Source organism: Dromiciops gliroides, chromosome 2 (assembly GCF_019393635.1).
Source record: "Dromiciops gliroides isolate mDroGli1 chromosome 2, mDroGli1.pri, whole genome shotgun sequence".
Classification (NCBI taxonomy): domain Eukaryota; kingdom Metazoa; phylum Chordata; class Mammalia; order Microbiotheria; family Microbiotheriidae; genus Dromiciops; species Dromiciops gliroides.
This window is the reverse complement of record NC_057862.1, coordinates 424,713,520-424,737,357: the sequence shown is the minus strand read 5'-3', so window position 1 is coordinate 424,737,357 and position 23,838 is coordinate 424,713,520. Positions and strand designations below refer to the sequence as shown.

At 47.4% G+C, this 23,838-nt stretch overlaps 1 protein-coding gene across 1 annotated transcript in view; it reads right to left on the bottom strand.

Annotated features, from left to right (window-relative positions):
- NR5A1 (nuclear receptor subfamily 5 group A member 1) overlaps positions 1–23,619 on the bottom strand; it is a 37,970-nt gene extending 14,351 nt beyond the window's left edge. Inside the window, exons 1-5 of the mRNA XM_043986441.1 lie at positions 23,518–23,619; positions 21,196–21,337; positions 16,170–16,801; positions 8,289–8,408; positions 3,438–3,585 (exon numbers count right to left, since the gene is read on the bottom strand). Of these exons, the coding sequence (XP_043842376.1) occupies positions 3,438–3,585; positions 8,289–8,408; positions 16,170–16,801; positions 21,196–21,337; positions 23,518–23,619 (1,144 nt within the window). The remainder of the gene's footprint in view (positions 1–3,437; positions 3,586–8,288; positions 8,409–16,169; positions 16,802–21,195; positions 21,338–23,517) is intronic.
- Between the last annotated feature and the right edge of the window lie 219 nt (positions 23,620–23,838).

Genomic DNA, 23,838 nt, shown 5'->3' with positions numbered 1-23,838 from the left:
AAGGATTTGAATAGGGAGGATGGGACAGCGAGGAGCTTTCTTTGCCACTGCTCTAATTCTGGGATATTTAGTCTGGGTCAGAGGGAGCTAATCATGGAAGCATAGAGGTCCTGGGCCAGGAGCCCAAGAAGGCGGCACCCAGGGTGATGAGCCGACTTGTATCCCCAAGCTGGACCAAAGACCTCCTCTAACTGAGGAACTTATGCCCCAGTCTCTTCCATCCCCATCCTTGTGTCCTCCATAGGGGATTCCACTCGGATTCAGAATTATATGGCTCACTTCTGGAATTTAGGGAAATTCCAGGCATATAGCCAATTATAATAATAATTTAGGATTACATGATTTCGAATAGGAAGGAGCCTAATCAAAATCACCCATTTTATAGATGAAGAAACTGAGGCCCAGAGGGGGTCGAGGTGAAAGGACTAGTAAATAGCTTTTTTTGTTTTTGTTTTGTTTTGTTTTCAGAGCAATGGGGGTTAAGTGACTTGCCCAGGGTCACACAGCTAGTAAGTGTCAAGTGTCTGAGGCTGGATTTGAACTCAGGTACTCCTGAATCCAGGGCCGGTGCTTTATCCACTGCACCACCTAGCCGCCCTTAGTAAATAGCTTAATTGGGATTCCATCAAATTACAAATTCGATGTTCTTTTGGTCATACTACACTCTCACATTCATATAGCACTTTGTAAAAGAAATATTACCTAAATGTAAATCATTATTTGCTGTAAAGCATATATTCTGTTTCTATGTTTACAAAATACCTACTTCCTCCTCTGTAAAATGAGAAATGTAAATTAGATGACCTATAAATTTCCTTCTGGCTCTAAATCTGTGATCTTATTATCTTCACTGACATTATTTCATTTGATCCTCACAATAACCCAATGGGGAAGGTAGCAGGGGTAATACTACCCTTATTTCATGGGTGAAAATACTGAGGACAAACAGTAACTTGTCCAAGGTCACAGCATGCCAGAACTGGTGTTTGAACCTTCATCTTCTGATGATTCCAAAATCAGTATGATTTTCAATGTGCCACCAACCCTTAGTACCTTCATTCCTGTTCACTACTCCATAGCTTGGGATATGCCAAACTAAGAAGCTGTCCTTTGGGAAGAATATTTATAGCAATATTATTTTGAACAGCAAAAGTTGATAAACTATATGCTCAATAACTGGGACATGGCTGAATAAATTGAGATATGTTGATGTAATGGGATATTATTGTTCTTAGGGCAATAATAAATGGTAGCATCCCACTAAACCTTGTGGTCAGGAAGAGCTGGGTTTGTATCCTGCATCTAATATTATTGGATATGTGATGCTAGGCACTAATTAAAAATAATAATAATAACAGCATTATATATTGCTTTAAAGTTTGCAAACTGCTTTACATAAATATGTTAACTCATTTGATTCTCACAATAACCCTGTGAGGTAGATATTATTATTACTCTCATTTTATAGATGGGGAAACAGAAGCTAAGAGGTTATGTGATTTACCCATGATCACTCAACCTGGCAAGTGTCTGAGGCTGGCTTTGAACTCAGGTCATCCTGATTCCAAATGCCACACTCTAAGCACCATACCACCTACCTGCTCCGGGCATCTGTCAAATTCTTTAAATTAAGCAAGTGTTTACCTGCTTTGGTAATGAGAATTTCCTCATTGAGTATTCTCTATACCAAAGAAAATATAAGGTCAGGACCCCCAAAAAGGGGGAGGGGGGAAATGGGAGGTTGGAAAAGGCTCATGTGAAAAATTCAGAGAAATATGGGAAGACAAATGAAGTGATACAAAGGAAAGCAAGTAAAGCTGAGGAGAGAAAAAACATTCACACGTGACTACAACTATGTAAATGAAGACAATATTAAAAGGCAACAAAACTCCGGCTGAATACAATGGGTGACGTTGTTGCCGCCTGGCAAATTTGTAAAATTTAAAGCACACAGCATTCCCTTTTGCAAAACAAACTGCAAATGACAAAAGGGTACAGTTGCACTAGTATCAGTCGTAAACACCCCTTTTGTTTTTTGCTTTTCAGGGAGCTCACTTTGTGGTTTGTTGGTGTGTTTGTTTATGTGTGTCATCTGTGTTAAGACAGAATTTATCAATTTAAGAAAAAAAATCTACATTTCCCCCAACACATCTCTAGCCTTCTCTTCCAAGGCTCTTCCCTGCAGCTAAACTGGACAGGTCAGCTCCCCAGCACTCCCACGATTCTAGTGTCTATGTTTTCCCTGCCCCAGTGTGCTTCCTATACCTTGGTCCTCCCTCCTCCTCTTCTCCAGATGACTTCCTACCCAGACTTTGAGAGCCAGCTCAGCACCAACTCCTCCGAGAAGCCTTCTGTGCTTCAGCACCCCACCCCCAATTTGGTGAAAACCTTACATAGCACCCTGTTTTATAATGCTTCAATGTCTTTGTCATATAATGTTGTATACTGGAGGTATTTGTGTTTTTGTTTTATTCTCCCGCTCCGTGGTAAACTCCATGAAGGCAGGAATCATGTCTAGATTTTGCATCTTCCCCAGCCCTGGGTGTTGGGTTCTGCAAAACGTTATTTAATAAATGTTTCTTGAATAGATGGATGGATGGATGGATGGATGGATGAAGGATGGATGAATGAATGAATGAACGAACGAATGAATGAATTCTCTGCCCAATTCTAATCGACATTCATTGCAAAATCCCCCAAAGTCCCTCCAGAATAACTGATACCCTGCAACCAGGAAATGGCTATTGCGTTAGTACACTGGGCTTTGGAATATGGCAGAGCCATACTGGGCCCCCAAGCAAGGCTTATGATTGGACGGGGTGGGGGTGGGGGGGCTGGGAGGGTGTGAGAGAGAGATGTCTTTAGTGTGGCCTGATGCTGAGACCATCTGCGTATCCTTGCTAGATTGCTGTGGATCTAAGGTAAACAACTAGCCCTCATTGTGAAGAGTTGATTGACAGTGGGTGATAGATGCCTGCTTGACTCCTCCAGAAGAAACCAAATGGCTGAGGTTTCCAGTGAACAATGACCCCCGAGTGTATGGGGGGGGGAGGGAGGGAACAGCTTTATAATATCATAGAAACATGAAATATTAGAGCTGGAAAGCACTTTAGATAAGAGAATCTTAGCACCAGGAGGTATTTCAGGATGTAAAATGTTTGAACAAAACCCAAAATGTCTGAACTGGAAGAAATCTTAGATTACAGAATTTTAGAGGTAGTAGAGACCTTAAAGATAATCAAGTCCAATTCCCTCATTTTACAGAGGAGGAAACTGAGGCGCAGAGAAGTTAGTAACTCATCCAAGGTCACAATGAACTCCGAATTCAAACCAACGTCTTCTGACTCCTAACCCCATTGCTCATTACACTCCCCCACCTTACCCATCTCCACCTGGTCCCATCCACACTCACCCTCCCAACCCAGCTGCACACTCACCAAGGCTGAAGAGGATGAGAAATTTCAAGCAGACAAACTCCTGCCGGTCGACCTGTAGAGAGTGCAGTTGTCGAACGAGCTCCTGGGCCCGAAGCACTAGGCTATGGAGAAGAGACCCTGCCTGGACCGCCACTGTTGACAAGTCTACCTGGAGGAAGAAGAAGCAGGACTTGGGATCAGAAGGAAACCACCGGGGTCTCTTATCCGAATCAGAGGGAGGGACTGTGTGATGTGGTGTAATAGAAAAGGTTCTGCATTTGGAGCCAGAGACCCGGCTGTGAGAAGGTGGGCATGTCAGTTCTTCCTTTGGGTATCAGCTACAAAGTGGAAGGCATCTGAGCTAGATCCTCTCCAAATCTGGAATCTGAAGAGGTCTATTTACAACAGACACCACCGTCCCCAACTCAAGAGGATCTAATTCTCTTTTCCTTGCAGTCACTTGAAAAAAGTCATCAGCCCAATTCCAGTCTCAGCCCGAGCCCCTCCACACCCACATCCCCACATGAATACACAACCCCCTCTACAAACTACGGTCCCTGGACGTGGCACAGATGTGGCCTGCCCAGGTCTGGGCTGGGAGGGCAGGAAGAGCGAGTTTGGACCCCAGGTTTATTTATTTCACTTGAAATTGTTCCAAAGTTTTCTAGGTACTGGTTCTGGGAAAGAGGGGTGAGAGGCTGCAGTGCATAATGGATAGAAACTTGGCCTTGGAGTCAGAGAGATCTAGGTTTGGAGTCCGCCTCTGACACATACTAGCTGTGTGACTTTGAGCACCAGTGAGTCACGGCTTCTCGGGACCACTAGGCAGCTCTCTAGGACTCTAAGTTACAGAACAGCTGCTTTTCTGACTTGATTGAAGGCGGTTCCTGATGCAGAATTCCCTTCACCAATGAAATCACAGATCCAGACTCCCTCCCCATCCCCAAATCTGGAGGATCAAATCTAGAGCATCAAAGGACCTGAAAATAGTGTTTGAACTGACATAGAATGCCAAACAATAGAATGTTAGGGTTCAAAGAGACCTGAGATCTATGACTGTTAGAGATGGAAGGGTCCTTAGATTAGAGACTGTTTGATGAAAACAAAACACAACAGAATGTCATGTGATTATAACATCCAAGCTTGTCCTGGAAGAAGAGATGAGAAAATGAATCTTCCCCTCCTTTGCAGAGAGGAGCTGACTGGGTGTGGACTATCAGACTGTGTGTGTGGGTTAGTTTGGCTGAACAGCTTCCCCCCACCCCTTTCTTCATTCTTCCTTGTTACAAGGGAAGGCTCACAGAGTAGAGGAGGGGAGGGATAGATATTCAGAAGTGAAAATGATGTAAGATAAAAGATGTCAATAAAAATCTATTTTTAAAAGAATGGAGAATGTTTGAGCTGGAAAGGACTTTAGAATAGAGAATTAGGCCATAGAAAGAACACAGACTGTTAGGGATCCTTAGAATATAAAATATCAGGGATGGAAGAGTTCTTAGAACACAAAATGTTAGAAGCAAATAGAGAATGTTAGCATGAGAGAGGAGCGTAGAGACCATTTAGCTCCCTATCCTCAATTTACAGATAGATAAACTGAGCTCCTGAATGGGGAGGTCACTCACTCAAAGTCACACAGTGAGTTGATGGAGGACCTGGGAATTTCCAGGTCCTCTGACTCAGTATGGTACTATTTCCACCATAAAAGGCTATTTCAGTCTATCCAATTCTATAGGGGTCCAAGACAGGTCCTCTCCCCATCTTCTTTCTCCCAGCAAGGAACCTTGTCATTCTTAGGTTCTGAACTCTTTAGTCCCTAGGGGTCCAGGGTAATACCTCCCGTCTCTGAGAACACACTGGGGTGGGGAAACAAAGACGTGAAGAAACCTTGGCATGTTCTCTCCCTCATTCCCACCTTTTCTTTCTTCAGCTAATCTCTTTCCCAGAGTATTCCACAGAACCTGAGGTCATCATCCCTGAACATTCTAGATTGTCCAAGTTACTGCCATCACATCATATTATAAAGGAGACTGAGGGCCTAGAAATGTGAAATGATTCGCTCTAGGTCACACATCAAACTGGGATTGGAACCCTGCTCTCCACCACGAAGACTCTTCCTGAACCCTGAGGAATATGGGAGGAGAGAAACTGAAGGGAGAAGAAGCAAAGAGAAATCCCACCACAGTACATGACCCAGAACTGCCTAAATTTCATCTTCCAAGAGTGAAAACAGGAACTAGGCAAAATTTTAGGCAAATTTTACATGGATCCATTTGTTGTTGTTGTTATTCATTAAAATGTATTCTCTTCTGTCATCTGATTATATTCTATGGTATGTGGAAAAGGGCAGGGAAAGAAAAAAGATGGAGAAAAACTGTTTATAGCAATCCATTTTTCACTTCTGGTGCACAGACTTTGAATGACTATAAGAAGTGTTCATTAGTCAATGCCCAAGTGTGGTCTGGTCAACCCTGGGGTGTCCCTGAGACCATTTCAGGGGGTCCATAAGGTCAAAACTATGTTAAAAATAATAACGATGATCTTCCTTTCTAATACCATATATACATATATATCCCACAAAAACAAAAGCCCTTGGGGGGGGGGAGTGCTCGCAATTTTTAAGAGTATAAAGAGGTTCTGAGATCACAAAGTTTGAGAACCACAGATCAAATCCAATCCTTTCCTTTTTGAGATAAGGAAGCTGAGGCTCCGAGCAGGGCAGTGACTCGCCCAGGGTAAGTGCCAGGTCTTGGGAGGTCTTCTCTGGCCCATCCCTTCTTCTGCCACCCCCTCGACTTCCCCGCCACAGCCCAGGCCTCGGCGGCAGCAGGCAGGAGCCAAAGCATCAGTGGCTGCACCCAGAGCTGACACTGCCAGTTTCTGAAGGGCCCTCCAGGCACAAAGAGCCTGGAGCCGCCGTTTGCTGTTGTTTGTAAATCATTGTACCTGGTGAATGGGAGCTGGGCTCAGACTCAGCTCCCTGAGCAGGGTCAGGCAGGCCGAGGGGGCGGGAGCAGGCCCACAGCTCTCTGCTCCTTCCAACACGTGGCTACAAGAAAGCGCTGGCACGTGCATGCACACACACACACACACACACACACACACACACACACACACACCTCTCTGCAATGTGTGTACTCCCCCACACAGACAGGCTGTCAGATGAATGCACAGACACATTCACAAAGATAAGCACACAGATATACATACCTGTATCCATATACATTGACACATAGCCACAGACACACATGCAAACTCACAATATGCCAGATACTATCAGATACCCAGAAAATTCTCACAAACACACTGGAAAGCACATTGGATTTGCAGTCAAGAGGATCCAGGTTCAAATTTCAGCTCATGGACTTACTTCCTCTGTGACCTTGGATAAATTATTTCCCTCTCTGGGCCTCAGTTTCCTCATCTGTAAAATGATTTCTAAGATCCATTATTCCAGCTTTAAATCTATAATTTGTTGTTCAGTTGTGTCCAACTCTTTGTGACCCCATGGATATGCCAATGGGCATGCCAATACCATCTGTGGGGTTTTCTTGGCAAAGATACTGGAGTAGTTTGCTATTTCCTTTTCCAGCAGATTAAGGCAAACAGAGGTTAAGTGACTTGCCCAGGGTCACACAACCACCACGTGTCTGAGGCCGGATTTGAACTCAGGTCTTCCTGATTCCAGGTCCAGCACTCTATCCACTGGGCCATCTAGCTGTCCTATGATACTATAATTCAACATACATACATACACACACACAATGCACACTTATTTTCCTCTCATTTTTTTCCAAGTCAAGCCCCCAAATTGGAAGATGAATAATGTTGGTCAAGACTTCATCTCTGAGACTGCCATGAGTAAGACTTTAAATGAAGAGATGATGGGGGGGGGGGCCGGCCGGGATTGGTCAGAGAGGACTCCAAACTCCCTTTATATGTAAAGCACTCTAACCGGATATGTTCCAGCAGAGAATCAGTGGCAAATTCTGAAACTCAACATGAAACGGATTCATCGGTAGAACAGAGATTGGATTAAATGTCTTCCAAGGTCCCTTCCAGTTCTGAGGCTCCATATTGTCACAGTGTGTGTCGTGTGGTTTGTTGTGATATTGCCACTTGGCAGTTTCTGCTTTGTGTCCTTCTACTCGTATAATGGAAAGAGCCAGAGGATTGAAGTCAGCAGACCTGGGTCCCATTCCTCATTTCACTGATAGATGACTAGCTGTAGGGCCTTAAGCAAGTCAATTCCCTTCTTGAGACTTAGTTTCCGAAAACGTACAGCGCTCCTGATACAATTACCCCAAAAACAGCAATAAAAGAGACTTAGTTGGGGCAGCTAGGTGGCGCAGTGGATAGAGCACTGGCCCTGGAGTCAGGAGGACCTGAGTTCGGGTCTGGCCTCAGACACTTAACACTTACTAGCTGTGTGACCCTGGGCAAGTCACTTAACCCCAATTGCCTCACTAAAAAAACAAACAAACAAAAAAAAAGAGACTTAGTTTCCTCATCTGTAAAATGAGGCTAGCCATTCCTGCACAACCCACAGAAATCCGTAGTGCTTTGGGAAAATGAAGCACCTGAGAAATATATTAGTATTGTCATTGTCATATTAAAATTCTCTTGAGGAACCTAACCTGCTTCTGGGAGCTAAGTGGGGAAGGAGGGAGTATGCAATGGTAGAGATACACAGAAGAGGCTGCACCTCAATTATTTGGAACAGGAGAATGAAGTCCAACAGAGAGCAGAAAGAAAATTCTATTCCTGCCTGGAATCTCATCCTTTGGAACCTAACACTAAGAAATGTACATCCCCAAAGTATTTCCAAGAACAGAGGGAGGGGCAGGAGAGGTGGAGACAAAGGAAAAGTGTTACCTCCTGGCCAGTGACCAGCAAAACGCTCCCCTCCTTCCCGTGTTGGATCTGTCTGTAGATATGGTCGAAAACAAGCAGCTCACTCCAGCAATTCTGCAGAAGCTTCATCTGGTCAGCCACCTGTCACGGAGATAAAGGGACTGTATGTGGGAGAACCTGGGGGAGGGGCGGCTGCAGGGGAGGTACGGGGTGGGGGCAGGGTGGCAGCTGTAATGGAGTAGAAGGAAGGCCAGACCAGGGGGCCAAAGACCTGGGTTTGAATCCCCCTCTCAACCTCCAGGCTTCTAGCCCCTCAGGCACACATTCCAAAGCTCAAGGACACCTCTCCAGCCCCGCCATTGGACAACCTTCCTAAGGAAGTCCCATCCAGGGACTTGGAGCATGAAATGGTAGGGCTTGAACAACTTTGAGAAGATAAAATATTAGTGTCAGAAGACCTCAGGACAGAGAATGTTAGAGACGAGAGGGACCTCAGAACATAAGAACATGAACCATAAGATATTAGTGTCAAATCTCCCATATTACAGATGAAGAAATTAAGGCTCAGACACAGGAAAGGGACCGGCCCAAGGTCACATAGTGAATTAACCCAGGTTTTCTGATTCCTATTAAAAAGACGCTGTTTGCAAATGGCTCCCTTATGGTGGCTAAGTGCCATATGTCTAACAGGACTGGCTGACAGACCACCTACCTGCCTGTCGTGGGGAGGAGCTGAACCTAGACAGAGGTCAGCGCTAAGTAGAGGGAACAACGTGAACTCCCTCACTCTCCCAACCTCCTTCTCTTCCTTCCCCATCTTCCCTCTCCCTTCCCTTCAATGGCCCAGCTGTTTGAACAGGACACTGAAAAGAACGTAAAGTCGGGACCATCGGCCCACAGAAGGTTCGTGGTTAAGGAGGCGATGCTATGGGCTCTGACCTGGTGAACTGGGAGTCAGAGCCCTAGAGATAGAGAGGGAGCCTCCACCCGCAGGGCTATTAGTGCTGGAGCAGAATGAGATGGGAGATAAAAGAGATCTCCCGGAGCCAAGATAGGGGGAAGGGGTCACTGTGACCCAGGGACTCGGAAGGCCCAGAAGACCTGCCATGTACAAACTCCTGCCCCAGAGATCAGCGCTGGCAAAAGCCAAGTCAGACCTTACTCCTCCTAACCCTAGCTCTGCCCTGCCCCACCCCTCCTTAGCTTAGGACACAGAGTCTGGGGCTGGGAACCCAGCTCTGTCATGAATCCTATAAATGACATCCTCTCTCTGGGCCTCAGTTTTCTTATAAAATGAGGATAATAATCTTTGTCTCCCTTACAAGGTGGCTCTGAAAATAGAGTGAGACTATGGCTGGGAGAAGTGCTGCTACTGTATAAATAATAATAGAAGCCTTCTCCACCCCAGGAGGGAAGCAGTAAAAGGATGATTACCTTCATTATAAAAAAGAGGAACCTGAAGTCCAGAGAGGGTCAGTAACTTCTCCAAGGTCACACAGCTGGACTTGAACCCAGGTCTCCTTTCTCTCGCAGTCTAATGTAAAGGGCAGAGTGGCCCTAACCCAATCCACGATAATTTTGCTTGGAGCAACTGACCTATTCCTACCAATTCCTCGAACAGCAATGGAAGCCTATTTCAGACTCTCCTTCCTGCTTCAATGTTGACTCATCTCTCTGCTTAGTTAAGAGATAGATGAATGGAGCCTTCAGTCATTGAACACAGCATGAAATGGAAAAGGTCACTAGCCTGGGAGTCAAAAGACATGAGCTCTATGGGCAGCTAGATGGAGCAGTGGTTAAAGCACCAGCCCTGGATTCAGGAGTACCTGAGTTCGGATCCGACCTCAGACACTTGACACTTACTAGCTGTGTGACCCTGGGCAAGTCACTTAACCCCTATTGCCCTGCCAAAAAAAAAAAAAAAAAGACATGAGCTCTAGTCAGGGATGTGCTGGGAAATATTTAATAAGCAACTGGAGGGTGGGGAGGAAATGTAGGACACATTATAGTTTAATCTACTACATTATTCACATCTTCTCCACCACTTTCTTAAGTCTCGACAGTGAACAGAACCATAAATCAAGCCCTGATTTGTCAGCATTTGCTGACTTCTGCGGTATAAACGCTCACACTGAAAATTTAACAATCAGCTCAGCAAGACTGAACTGGCTCCAAGGCATCCCTATCTCCGTCTTTCATTTACAGAGACCTTAGGTGAGTCATTTTCCTTCACTGGGGCTGTTTCCTCATCCTATAAATGCAGAGGGAGAGTGGACCATACAACCTCTAAGGCCCCCTCAAGCTTTCACATTCTATGTTGTGGGATCCCTGCCATCTCTGACATTCTATGTTCTAGGGTCCTTGTCTGCTCGAGCATTATATGATTCTGTGAGTCTGTTAGAAGGCAGGTGGCTGGGACCCTCATTTAACCAAAGACAATTGGTTTAACCTTCACGAGGCTCAAGTTAAAGGTTATTCTCCTGTCCCAATGTACATGCCCTATCCCCCTCCCCTCCGAAATATATATAAAAATGGAAATTTATAGCCCCTAGGACAAAGTTGGCCACCACTCCCCTGGGCCGGCCCCACTCCCTACAGCCTACAGCCCTTCTCTCTGGACCAGGGGAGGCCGCAAATCTTCCCCTGCACCTTGACACATCTCATCCCGTCTCGTTCCAGAAGGGTATTTATGGATGTCACGCTGACCTCGCTCCCGTCGCCCCCACCCCTGGCCTACCGAGGCCCTCTCACAGCAGACCAGCCCCCGGAGCCCCCTGCACCCTCCCTGCTCTGATTAGTCTCCTTGCCGAAGGCCAGCTCGGGTCTGTAATTCTCGGGTGGTTGACATGCTCCCGGCCAGCCCTACAGAGTGGCAGGCAGGGGGCTCATTTGTCAGAGACAGACTGACAGAATTACTGCCCCTTAAATGAAACCATATATCTGGGGAGTTAAATCTGTTGCCAATCGTGGCTCCGGGGGGCTTCAAAGGCCAGACGTGGAGTGTGAACTGATGTCAAAAGGGACTATTAGCCATAACCCTCCCCCCATGGTCCTCCCCTGCTCTCTTTCCAACCCCCTGCCCTTCTTCTCCAGCCTTCAGACTAACACAGGGTTTGGCCAGGGCCTGAGCAGAAAGGAGATGGGTTGTAACTCTCTTGGGCAGTAGGTACAGCAGCAGTGGGCAGGCTATCTGAATATAAGAAGTTAGCATGAATCAACTCCCAAGAACCTTAGTGGAATACACATCCATCGGCCAGTCAGTAGAGGTTCGGTCCAGCTCTGAGATTGTATGCTGTGTCCTGAGGTCCCTTCTATCTCTCAGATACTCTGTCCCAAAGTCTCTCTACTTCCATGTCCTAAGGCTCCTTCTACTACTAACACTGTGGGGGTCGAATTCTATCTTCTAGAGTCCCTACCAGCTCTAGCAGCCTATGAGTTGACGCTCTCTCTCTTCCTGGGGCTGCCTGTGCCACAGACATGTTCAGGGAAGTAGATTCTCCACAACCCTCCCGAAAGAAAGTGAAGGGTGGTGTCTGGGATGCTCTGCCATGTAAAGGAATGGGGAAGAACCTTTCAGCTGGCTGTCCTCGACTTCCAACCAAGCCTCTTGTTTCATAGGCTACTTAACCCCCACGAGGTCCCGGGTGGGCCAGCAGGAAAGAATGTGTACATAGCCCAAGATGAGGAGAGAATTCTATGGACCCAGATGGTATTTATCTGCATGGCTGTTTTAAGAATATCGTACGACATCATGAATGGTGTCCCATGATGTAGAGCACTATGAATGCTTTGAGAATATCGTAAGGTTCTATGAATGGTGTTTCTTGGGCTCGGTGCTGACCCCAGCAGAGGGAGACAGGAAGCAGGAAGGCCCAGCCAGTAGAAGAGGAAAAAACGCTCACCAAAGTGGGCAGAAAGCCTTGCTTCTCCTGGATGGGAAACTCTCATGGGGATGGCACCTTATGCCCCGCCCCCTGCACTGGAATCCAGAACTGTAGAAAACCCCAGGGTCTGCCTACTTCTGCTGCCCTTCGAATGCATCCAACTGAGGCCTGGGCATGTGAAAGAACCCAGGGTCCTCCACTGAAGAGAGGATTTGCCCTCTCAGGGGTCCTGGTGACTCTCTTTCTCCTACCTGTAATATTTCCTAGCTTAATTGGACCCACTTCACAGCTTTCCCCAAACTCCATGACACTATCCATTCAGATATGAAATATGGCTTATGTTAATAAACACAGCTCATGTCTAGGCCTCCAGGGCTATATTAGCCAGCTTCCATTCCAGCAGTCACAGAGAGACCAGGGCAAAGAGTACCCTCAGACTGTTTCCCCCAACCTTCATCCTCCCAGGATGGACCATGGCCTTTGGAGCTGATAGCCCTGTCCCAGGTATCTAAGATGGAAAATCGTGCCCTTCCCTGGTCCCCACCCTGACCCAAGAACAGATGTTGCCCCATAGGCCAGCCCAGTCCAGTCTTGAGAACAGATAGGGCCTTTAGTCTGCCCTCTTTTTCCCAGGAGAGACATCAGGCTGTACCCGGCATGCTCAGAGGAAACCGTGGCTCTCCAGGCATCAGCACAGATGAGAGCCAGTCAAGGCTGCTCCAGCCCCAGAGCCCAGTTTGGCCCCACTGTTTACAATCCAGATCCAGGAACAACAACATCCCGGCTGGAATAGAAGGCAAACACTGATAGGACTGAGACAAACAGTCACTGCCCACAGGGACACCTCCCCCTCGACTTCCTGAAATCAGCAGAGTCTGAATCTTTGAGAGCTAGTAGGGTACAGAAATTATTTCTCACCTCAGTGATAGAATGTTAGACCAAAATGTAGAAAGATGAAACACAGCCTGTCAAAACATATAAAGTGAAAGAGCCCAGAAGTACCCTCTCGAAGTGTCCCTCTCCCTGGTACCACATTATAGGGATGGGAGTTCCCACCAACTCCCTAAGAACCTCTGCTCCATCTTATTGGGAACTTTTCATCTTATTGGGAAGTTCTTTATTGTGTCTCTACTATTCCTGTTGCCTTTCTTCTTATCTCAGCCTGAGGGACAGAGAATGGAAGAGAATCAGCCCAGGGGTTGGAAGAGCAATAGAAGGCAGAGGCCAGTCTGCCTTTGCCAGAAACATTATCAGTAGGAAGGTCCCAGCTACCCTATTCCCTCATTCCCATTCCTTTTATACATCAAAGACTAGTTTCTGTAGGAATTCGTAGGATCATAGATAGAGATCAGGAAGGGACATTAAAGGTCATCCAGTACCACCCTTTGTTTCATAGATGAGAACGCTAAGGTCCGGAGAGACTAGCCCAACCTGTCATTCCCATGTCAAAGGTGGGATTTGAACCCAGGTTCTCTGGATTCTAGAGCCAATTCTTTTTCCACTGTACCACAATGACTCCCTCTACCAATGCACCAACCCTTGTAGGGCTAGGTACTTTCTCCTTGAGAACTGCTGAGGCCAAAAAATTCACCCACATACAGCCAACTCAGCAATGAGTTTTCTGTCCCATACCTAGTGAGACTGGTCCTGGGACACAGATGCACAAAAGCCTGTTCCAAGACTTTTCAGCTCTGTAGAATTAGTCAGAGCTCACCTTAACACAGCCTTCAAGAACCCAGGGTCAGAAAAACCTGGGAAGATGCGTATGAACTGTATACAGAATGAAGTAAACAGAACCAGGGGAACACTGTATGAAATAACATGCATATAACATATATAATAATAGCACATTGCATATGTAAATATATGCCATAAATAAACACATATATACACATGCACATACAAAACACATGTGTGTATATGTATATGCATATGCACATGTTAGACATTGTCAGTGTGGGAATGTGGTCAGTATACCCACATATGCATATGATATTTTATGCATATTATATTATATTTTATGCATATTATATTATATTATATGATAGGCATAGATATTTTAGATATAGCCAATGTAAGAATCTGTTTTGCTTGACTACACATCTTTGTTACAAGTTTTTTTTTTCCTTTTAAATTTATGTAGAGAGGTGGGAAAGAGAGAAAATAGATTTTTGCATGGAAAAATATATTTAATTTTTATAAAAAGAATTCCGGGTCAGCCCCATATAATAATAAGGAATCAGAGGCAAAAGTTAATAAAAATGCCCTCACTAATTCCCTCCAAATCCTTGCTGTGATGCCACACCCCAGTGATGTCCCTCCCTTGTGAGTATCTCCCAGAGACCAATGTACCTGGAGAACCTGGAAACCCAAATATCAGCCGTGCTCAATGGTTCATGGGTAGATTTCTCATAAATTTCTCACTTTGTGCAGCATGGGCAGACAAGATTTGAAACCTTTCTTTCCTGTGTTGTTCTCCAGTTGTGGACAGGGCCAGGCAGGCAGGTGAATACATAACAATATAGCTCCCTTCCCTAAGCCCAGAGAACTAAAAGGATCCAGGATCTCTATTCTGGCCTTTACAGTATTCAGGGAGGGTATGCAAAGGGGAAACCTCTGAATTGATTCCACCTCTTCCATCAGAGAATCACAGATGGCAGAGATGCAGGAGACCATAACAGCCGGGCAACATCTCAGAAGTCATCTCCTCCAACCCCCTCATTTTACAAGTGAGGAAACTGAGGCCTAAAGAGTAGTGACTCATCCAACATGACACAAGGAATAAAGGGCAGAGCCAGACTGGAGCTCAGGTCTCCTTACTCCTAATCCATTTTTCTTATCATGACAGTATGTCACAAAGATAAAGAGCAAGAGAGAGATAGAATAGTCATTGGTCTGAAGGACATCTGAGGCTCTCATTCAATTCTATGATTTAAATAAATCAAAGAAAGATGGGGAAATAAAAGTAAGGGAGAGAGGGAGGAAAGGGGGGAGAGAGGAGAGAGAGAGAATGAGAGAGAGAGAGAGAATGAGAGAATGAGAAAACTAAGAACAGAGTGGTATAGTAGAAAGAGCAGTAGATTTGAAGGCCAAAAAATCATAACTAATTAGTGCTAATTACTATCTGTCTGCACAAGTCACTTAATCTCTATGGGTCTCAGTTTCCACCTCTGAAAATGAGGATCTTAGCTTTAGAACTGGAAGGGACATAGGCTCTAGCTTAGCTAAAGAGAGGAAGACAGAGCAAAGGGAGAGATGGGAGTGGGACAAAGTCCCAGAGCAAGCTGGAGAGTGGAAATCAAAGAGGAAGGGAAGGAAAGAAGAAACAGGAATAGAAACAGAGATGTCTTTGGTTGTTTTCTCTGTCATGTTGTAGGAACATAAACCTGGAAAGGGCCTTAGAGATACTCGGGTTCACAATCTGCCATTTTACAACTAAAGGATGCTGCACAGGCAGAACCTGAGGCCCCAAGTTGAGAAGCCACCTACTCTGGTATCATCCAGCTAAAAAGCAGCAAAGTCAGAAAAGCCAACCCAGACCCCCTGATGCCTAATTCATGCTCTTCCCATACCACATCTCACTATCAGGGGTGGGAACTTTCTCTCTCTCTGTCTCTGTCTCTGTCTCTGTCTCTGTCTCTCTGTCTCTGTCTCTGTCTCTCTGTCCCTGTCTCTGTCTCTGTCTCTGTCTCTCTCTGTCCCTGTCTCTGTCTCTGTCTCTGTTTCTCTCTGTCTCTCTCACCACCATACTCTTGACCCAGAGAGATACCAGAAAAAGAGAAAGGGATTGAAGAGAAAGAGTGGGAGAAGGGGGAAGACAGAGAGAGAGCGAGAGAGAGAGGGAGGGAGGGAGGGAGAGAGAGAGGTGAGAGGAAAGGGGAGAAAGAGGAGAGAAAAGGGGGGAGAAAGGAGAAAATGAGAAAGATTGGAGAAGAGGAAAAGAAAGAGGAAAGAAAAGGAGGTGGGGGAGGGGAGAGGAAGGACAGGCATAAGGGGACCATTGACCTTAGCCACTCACCTCCAGCTCCTTGAACACCACACAGCTTCGAGCCCATTCAACAATTGAGAAGAGGGTCTGGTCGGCCATCTTGCACATGAGGCCAAAAGGTGTGGGTCGGTCAGGCCGGCCCTTGGCAGGCTCCTGTAGGCAGGCCAGGATTCGGGCCTTGAGCTGGCCTTCATCAGGCTCTAGCTGCAGCAGTGTGAGGATGAGCTCTGGGACCCCTGGCAGGCCAGGGCCACTGGGGTAGGGCTCTGGGTAGCCATAGGGGGGAGCCGGCTCATGGGGGCTAGCATAGGGCTCTGGATACTCTGACTTGATGGCACGACCAGGGAAGGCAGGGTAGAGGTAGCCAGCCAGTGGGCCATGAGTGGGTACAGCCATAGGTAGGCTGGGAGGACCATAGGGGCCCCGCTCATAGTCACCAGGAGGCCCTGCAGGTGGGGCGGGTGCCAAGCCCTTGGCCCCTGGGTGAAGGGCTGGTGCCAAGGGGTAGTCAGTTTGTGGAGGAGGTCCCATGGGTGGACCCGTCTCAAGCTTGAATCCATTGGCTCGGATTAGGGCCTTCTTCTGCTGTTTTAAGGCACGGTCTCGCTTGTACATGGGACCAAACTTGTTTCTCCCACCTCGCATTCGGTCTGCCCGAACAGCTGTGGAGAAGGCAAGAGGGATCTTGTCAAGAAGTCCTCTGGACTGACCAGAGAGAAGTCACCTGGGCCTCCCCTGGCTCCTCTCCCCAATCTCCACCCCCCCAACTCCCACCCTGGCTCTTAGAGATTAATAAATGAAAGCATGACACCCCAGATCTGCAACTAACCCTCGGCATGACAGGGCATTTCTTTTCTATGAGCCTCGGTTTTCTCATCTACAAAATGAAAGCACTAATCTCTAAGGGTCTCTTTTACCCTAGTCTTCTACATTTGAAGCTTTGTGTTCCAGTTTTAAGACTCTATGTTCTAACATCCCAGGTACTGACCATATCATTCCTCTGCTCAAAATAACTTCATTGGATCCCAACAGCCTTTGGATAAAGTATATACACTCCTTAGCTTGGCATTCAAGGCTCACAACAATCTGGTTCCAACCCACTTTCCCACTCTAATTTCACATTACTCCCTTTCATGAACTATGAATTCCAGCCAAACTACCACTATTCTAGTTGTTCTTTACACCTGACTCCCTCTCACTTCCATGCATTCACACAAACTATCACCTACATCTGGAAACTAACTCCTCAAATCTGTTTATCAGAATCTTCATCTTCCTTCAATACTCAGTTTAGCTCCTACTTCCTCCATTAAGGTTTCGCTGGTCCTTGCTCAAACCACACACACACACACACACACACACACACACACACACACACACACACACAGAGTTAGTCTTTTCTCTTTCTGATTCAAATTAGTTTTTTGTTATATTTATTCACACACAGGTTACTTTACTCTAATTGTAAGCTTCTTGAGGGAAAGGACTTAATTGTTGTTGTTACTGTTTTCTTTTTGTATCCCTGGCCCCCTAATACAGTGCCTTCTATACAGTAGACATTTAATGTTTGCTGCATGGAATGCCACGACAGTTCCTTAAATCTCTAACATTCTATATTCTGAGGTTTTCACATTCTCTCTTCTTTGTTCTAACAATCTATGCCCTAACTAACTCTGATGTTTATGTTCTAAGTTCTAACAGTCTATGTTCCGCTAACTCTGATGTTTATGTTCTAAGGTCCTCTCTAGCTCTGACATTCTCTGACAATGATTAAAGCAAATGGAGGATGCCTTATCAGCCATACTTTCAGGGCTATATCCATTAAAAAAATGACCCACACTCACTTACCCGATGAGTTTCTGAATCTTACTTCAGGTGACTGGCAATCCACCATAGCTGGTATTCTAAGGAATATGGCTCTGCCCCAGTTTGGGAACCACTTGACTCTCTGTCCCTTCCAGATAAATTGTTGCCCTGGGCCTCAGACTGTCCAATCCAACTCTGATTTGCTTTCCTAGCTTTAAACAAACATGGGTGGGGGGAATGTAGGAAAATGAGGCTCCTGCTCTTCCTCTTTCCCCCTCCAGAAACGGGTTGGGGCAGCTGGGTGTCTTTTAGGAGGGAAGAAATAGCATGCCTTATAGGAGGGAAACCCTGCCTTATCAAGCCTAGGGCTCAGTGTTTTGGGCTCCCCTAGATGCTAGCGTTTTATTTCCTCCATCTATACTTTGTAAGTCCCTGAGCATGGTACTCAGCACACAGTAGATGCTTAATAAATGCTTATTATGTTGCATTGTATAGTGTCTCTCCTTGTTAGAAGATTTTCAGAACCCTGACGACAGGGAGATGGTTTTACCTATATTTGTATTCCCTACAATGGGGATGGCATGGGGCCTGGCGCATAGTAGGTGCTCGGGAAGTATCTGTTTGAATGAATGGATAAATGGATCTCTATTTTGTTCAAACCTGAGTGAGCCCAACCCTTCCGGAAGCTCCTTCCCCCCGGGAAGGCCTCTCCAGTCCCCAGCCAGATGTTCCTCCCACGGCCCAAGAATGTGTCACTTGGCTGGGAACAGGTGCTTCTCTGCAGCTCAGCTCTCCCTCCTCCCTCCCTCCTTCTCTACTCTATGCCCCTCCCCCACCATCTCTCAGCACAGCCAGAGAGCCTCCTAGGGAACAGGGAGAGCCCTCCCTTGGCCCAGGAAGAGTAGAGGGAGGGAGAGAAGGAGAGAGGGAGGAAGATGAATAGAGAGCCCAATCAGTTACTGATCTGTGCCAAAGCTAGTGCTGGTCCTTCTTCCCTTTTCTAGAATCTCCTCTGTTATCCCCTCCTCTGTTTCTGAGACTCGATGAGATAACATTGCCCAGCCCCCTGCCCCCCACTCTCCCACCAATGTTGAAGAATATACGTAATTATGCTCACATTGTGGGGCCATGGAAAAAGTCCTAGCTAGGAACTCAGGAGGCATTGCTCCTGGTCCTGCCCTGGCTGTTAAATCACTTGGTGATCTTGAATAGGTTATAGCACCTTTCTAAGATAAAAAGACATTAGATCTTAGAAGCTTAAAGAGATCTAAGAGATCTCCTAACCCATCCACCCCTAATTTTATAGATGAAGGAACTAGAGTCCAGGGAAACAAAATCATTTGGTGGAGGTCCCACAGGTTATGTCAGGTGGGATTTGAAAACTTTTGTCCTCGCACTGCAATGCTATTGTTCTTTCTACTGTACTGCACTGCCTCCAACTAGATGACCTCTAAGGTCCCTTGCAGCGCTAAAGTTCTTTGTTCTAACAGTTGAGGTTATTAGGTCTTCTCTAGCCCTAACAACCTCTGTTCTGTATTCTAAGATCTCTTTTGGTGCTAACGTCCCATGTCCTGGTGTTCTTTGAGTTTTGAGTTATGAACTTCCTGTCTTCTCCCCTACATACACACACACACACACACACACACACACACACACACACACACACACTCAGAGAGAGAGAAAGAGAGAAGAGAGAGAGAGAGAGAGAGAGAGAGAGAGAGAGAGAGAGAGAAGGGAATTTGGAGGGGCTTGAAAATAGATCAGTGCCATTTCTTACATCCCCTGTGTAAAGAGGATCACAGTAAAAGCAAGCAGAGTCAGCACTGCAGCTTGGCTGTCTGAAGAAACCTCTCTGGAGCATCTTCAATGATCAGCTCAGATGCTACCTCCTCCATGGAGTGTTTCCTGAGCCTTTCCCTTCTCTCTCCTCCCCTATGGTACCAAAAGTGATCTTTCTTTCCTCCAAGCAGGCCTTACAGTATTTTGTTTGTACCTCTTTTCATCACCATATCATGTTCTTTTGGGTATTGGCACACATCTCATCTCTCCTTCTACAAACTCCCCAAGGAAAGAGATTATAATAGATTCCTCTTTGCACCACCTCCTCCAATGATGCGTTCCAGGCCATGCACACAGTAGGTGCTTAGGAAGAGTATGTTTAGATAGACAAGTTGATGGATTTCAAATTCATTCAAACTATTTGGTTCTCAAAGGGAGATCCTCCAACTCCATACCACATGGGTTCCTTTCAACCACTGACATGACCACATGTCTAGAATGTCAATATGTGGGAGGAGTCCCTCTGAACTATCACAAATTGTGGCTGTCCCAGCCCTGTTCCAAGACAACTGGTTTGGATCCCAGAGGGCAGCTTATGCTTGTTTACTCCTCCATACTTAGAGGCAGCGTGTCTTAGTGGGAGAAGTGGCAGATTTTAGGTCAATAGACCTGTGTTTTACTCCTAGCTCTGACACTCGTGCTAGCCTTGTGAACAATGAACAAATCACTTTCCCTCTCTGAGCTTCAGTTTCCTCATCAGTAAAATGGGGATAATTCTCTTTGCACGCCCTGACTCACACTGAAGAAATAGCTTTGAAAAGCTTAAAATACTATACAAATTTGAGAGCATCACCAAAAAGGACACAGAAAGGGTTGGAGAGGAGTTTGGATATGGAATCATGAAATAGCTCCATCCAAACCAACCTCTCTCGTTTTTCACAGGAGGAAATGTCCAATTCCTCATCCAAGGAAGGTCACACTGAGTGGGCGATGGTAGAGTCCAGACTTGAACCCAGGTCTAATGGTTAATTTTCCATGACTTTTATCACTACACTAGCTGTCTTGGTAAGTGAATGAAGCACAATTTCAGAAAATTCCCCTATGATCTCCGGAGGTCAGGATCATACCTGATCACCACCCCCAGAATAACGCAGACCCCCGTCAGAAGCTCTCTCCCCGTATCACTGAGGCCTCCCTCCTCCGTGCCCCCGTCACCTACCTGCCCCTCCCACTCATTGTACTGGTCAAGTTGGGCCACCTTCTCCCAGCTCTCTTCTCCACATTTTCTAGCCCTTTTCTCTCTTTACAATAAACTCAATTCTTGCTCCCCTACTGAAGTAGCTCCTCCTCCACCCTGCAGACTGGGGCACCAGCGGGTGCTGGAGACGGAGGAAGCAGGGAGAGAGGAATCTAGGGGAAAGGACATATGGCCACTGAGCCAGGGCTGGGGCTGGGGCCGAATCACACCCACCTTCCAGTCGCATCCCCACAGTCAGGCACTTCTGGAAGCGGCAGTAGGGGCATCGTTTTCGCTGTGTCTTGTCAATCTTGCAGTTCTGGCTCTCGGTGCACGTGTAGTGTTTGTTATTCTGTACGGTGCGCTTAAAGAACCCCTGTGTCCCGGGGAGATACGGAGGGAGTTAGCACCCGAGAGTCCGGTAGGGGAGGCCAGTTGGGGGGTGGGGGGAGGGAACACCTGCGTTGGGGAGAGGCAGCTGAGAGAGGATGAAGGAAGAAACTGTGGGAGGAGGGGAAAGGAGAGAGAGATTACAAGAAGAGGCCTGGGGAAAGGATACTGAAAGATGAAAGGAGACATGGAGGAGTAGGGAGAAGGTGGGGAACGTGGGATAGGAAATGAAAAAAGGGGGGAAAGATTTCAGGGAGCAGATATGTAGCAGAGCGTTGGAGGACTGGGAACTGACAAGGGATGAGAAGAAAGGCTAAAAGAAGATGGGAAAAGATGTGGGGAGAGGACCCAAGAATAAAAGGAAAGGACCCAGGGAAAGGAGAAGATGCCGAGAGTAAGGAGAGGATGTATGGAGACGAGAGGACAAGGGGAGTGGGGAAAGCACATGAGAATCAAAGAGATGTAAGGAGAGGGGAGAGACCAAGAGGTGAAGGAAGAAGGCCTGGAGACAGAGGAAGGGACCTTGGGACAATGTGGAAGGACATGGGTAGAAGGCATGGGAAAGGGAAGGGGAGCTGGGAAGAGGGTTGGGGAAAGGACAAAGGGAGAAATTTGAGAAAAAGTGGAGAGAAGGGAAAGAAGTCGAGAACAAGGATATGGCGAGAGGCAAGAATATACAGGACACAGGGAGAGAGGAGAGAATGGGGGGGGGGGGAAGGTTGGAGAAGATCCAAGGAAAGAGAATGAGGAACAGGGTTTCCATAGTTAGGCCAAGAGTGGAAGAGTTCAGCAGGAAAACGAAGAAGCTTAGGATCCCCCGGGAACTGCCTTAGGTCCAGGTGAGGAGACAGCCCCCGGAGCTGGGAACAGGGAACGGGGAAGGGGGCTAACGCACTAGTCCGAACCAAAGAGCGGCTGTGCGGGAAAGAAGACGAGTGTTTTTTTCGCAAGGAGAGGAGCTTGTTCCAAGATAGTTCCTCGGAGCGCAGTCGGCACAGAGAAAGGCTTCCACGCGGCTCCAGGAAAGATTCGGGCCGCGAGGCTGGGCGAGAGCCAGGTACAAGCAGATGACAGGGAGAGGGTCTGTGTCCCCAGGGACCCCTTTTTGACCGTGAAGGGCAGCGGCCCCCAGAACTAGCCCAAACCCTTCCTAACTGGAATTAAAGGGATTAGAGAGAGATAAGGCTCTCCGCAATTGACTCCGCAGGTCCCAGGAAACTGACAAGTTGACAGGGACGACCTTGCACCTGGAGAATCCAAAAGTTATTCTTGCCCCAACTGGGGGAAGGGGGGCGGGATTCAACAGAGTGCAACAAAATAGAGGCTTCTTCTAGCGGGAACCGGGAGAGGGTTGCAATCCCGGCCCTCGGGGCTTTTGGTTCCTTGACCGCCCCGCCTCGGGCCCAAAGTCTCTTTCAGGAAGGTGGGTGTGGGAAGGAGGAGCTGTCCAGAGTCAGCGCTTCCGGAGCGCTGTCACAGTCACTTCACTCGCTTTGCCCCGTCACAGCGCCTCCGGGACTCCCCGAAGCCCCTCAAATTCAGCTTGAGTGTTAGTTTTCAGACTAGGGAGCCCCCGGCACCTGTCACTTTCTTTTTCCCCCTGTCTGTCCCAGTCCTTACTGCGTTACAGCTACAATACACCTTCTCCCTGTCCCCTCCCTCTTTCTTGGGCTAACTTGTCCCGAGCATCTATTAGGGACACGGGGTCCTGTCCTGGTTACTCCATCAGCTTAAAGCTCCTCCTCTCTTCCAACCACGTTCCATTTTTTCCGTCTCCCCCTCCCCTCCCCGCCCAACCCAGGTCTGTCATCATCCCTTCCCCTTTCCTCTCACCGGGCTGGCCAGGCCAGATCCCCTCGGTCAACTCTGGACTACCCCCAGGCTATCCAACCCACTGTCGCAGACGGCCAAAGCACCCTTTCTCCCTTTCCCTCTTTCCCAGTCGTCCCGGGCCAGTTAGTTCTATTGCTTCCTGAGGGTCCTCATCTCTCTCCTTCCCCACTGCTGACCCACCTTGGCCAGAGTTCCCCGTCACTGTGCTGCCTGGCCGTCACCCCTCCCTTCACGGTCCTTTGCCTGTCAGTGGCCCCGCCATCGTCCTCCCTCCCGAGTTCGTCTGAATCCCTCAGTCCGTGGGTCGGCCTGAGGGGGGTGGGGGCAGCTCACCTTACAGCTCTCGCAGGTGAGCAGCCCATAGTGGTATCCGGATACCTTGTCTCCGCACACCGGGCATAGCTCGTCCAGGTCCTCGTCGTAAGAATAGTCCATGCCCTCGGCGGCTGCCTGGGGGGAGAACAGAAAGGGAAAAGTCACCACAGAGCGATCACAGGCAGTTCAGGGGCTGGAAGTACAGAACCAAGGAAGGGGCAAGGGGGCCTGCGGCGCAGCAGAGCCAGGCGTGGCTCAGGGCTATGGCTGAGCCTTTATAGCGCCCGCGGTGCCCTGGAAAGACCAACCTTGGGGGGGGGACTCCCCCTCCTTTCTCCT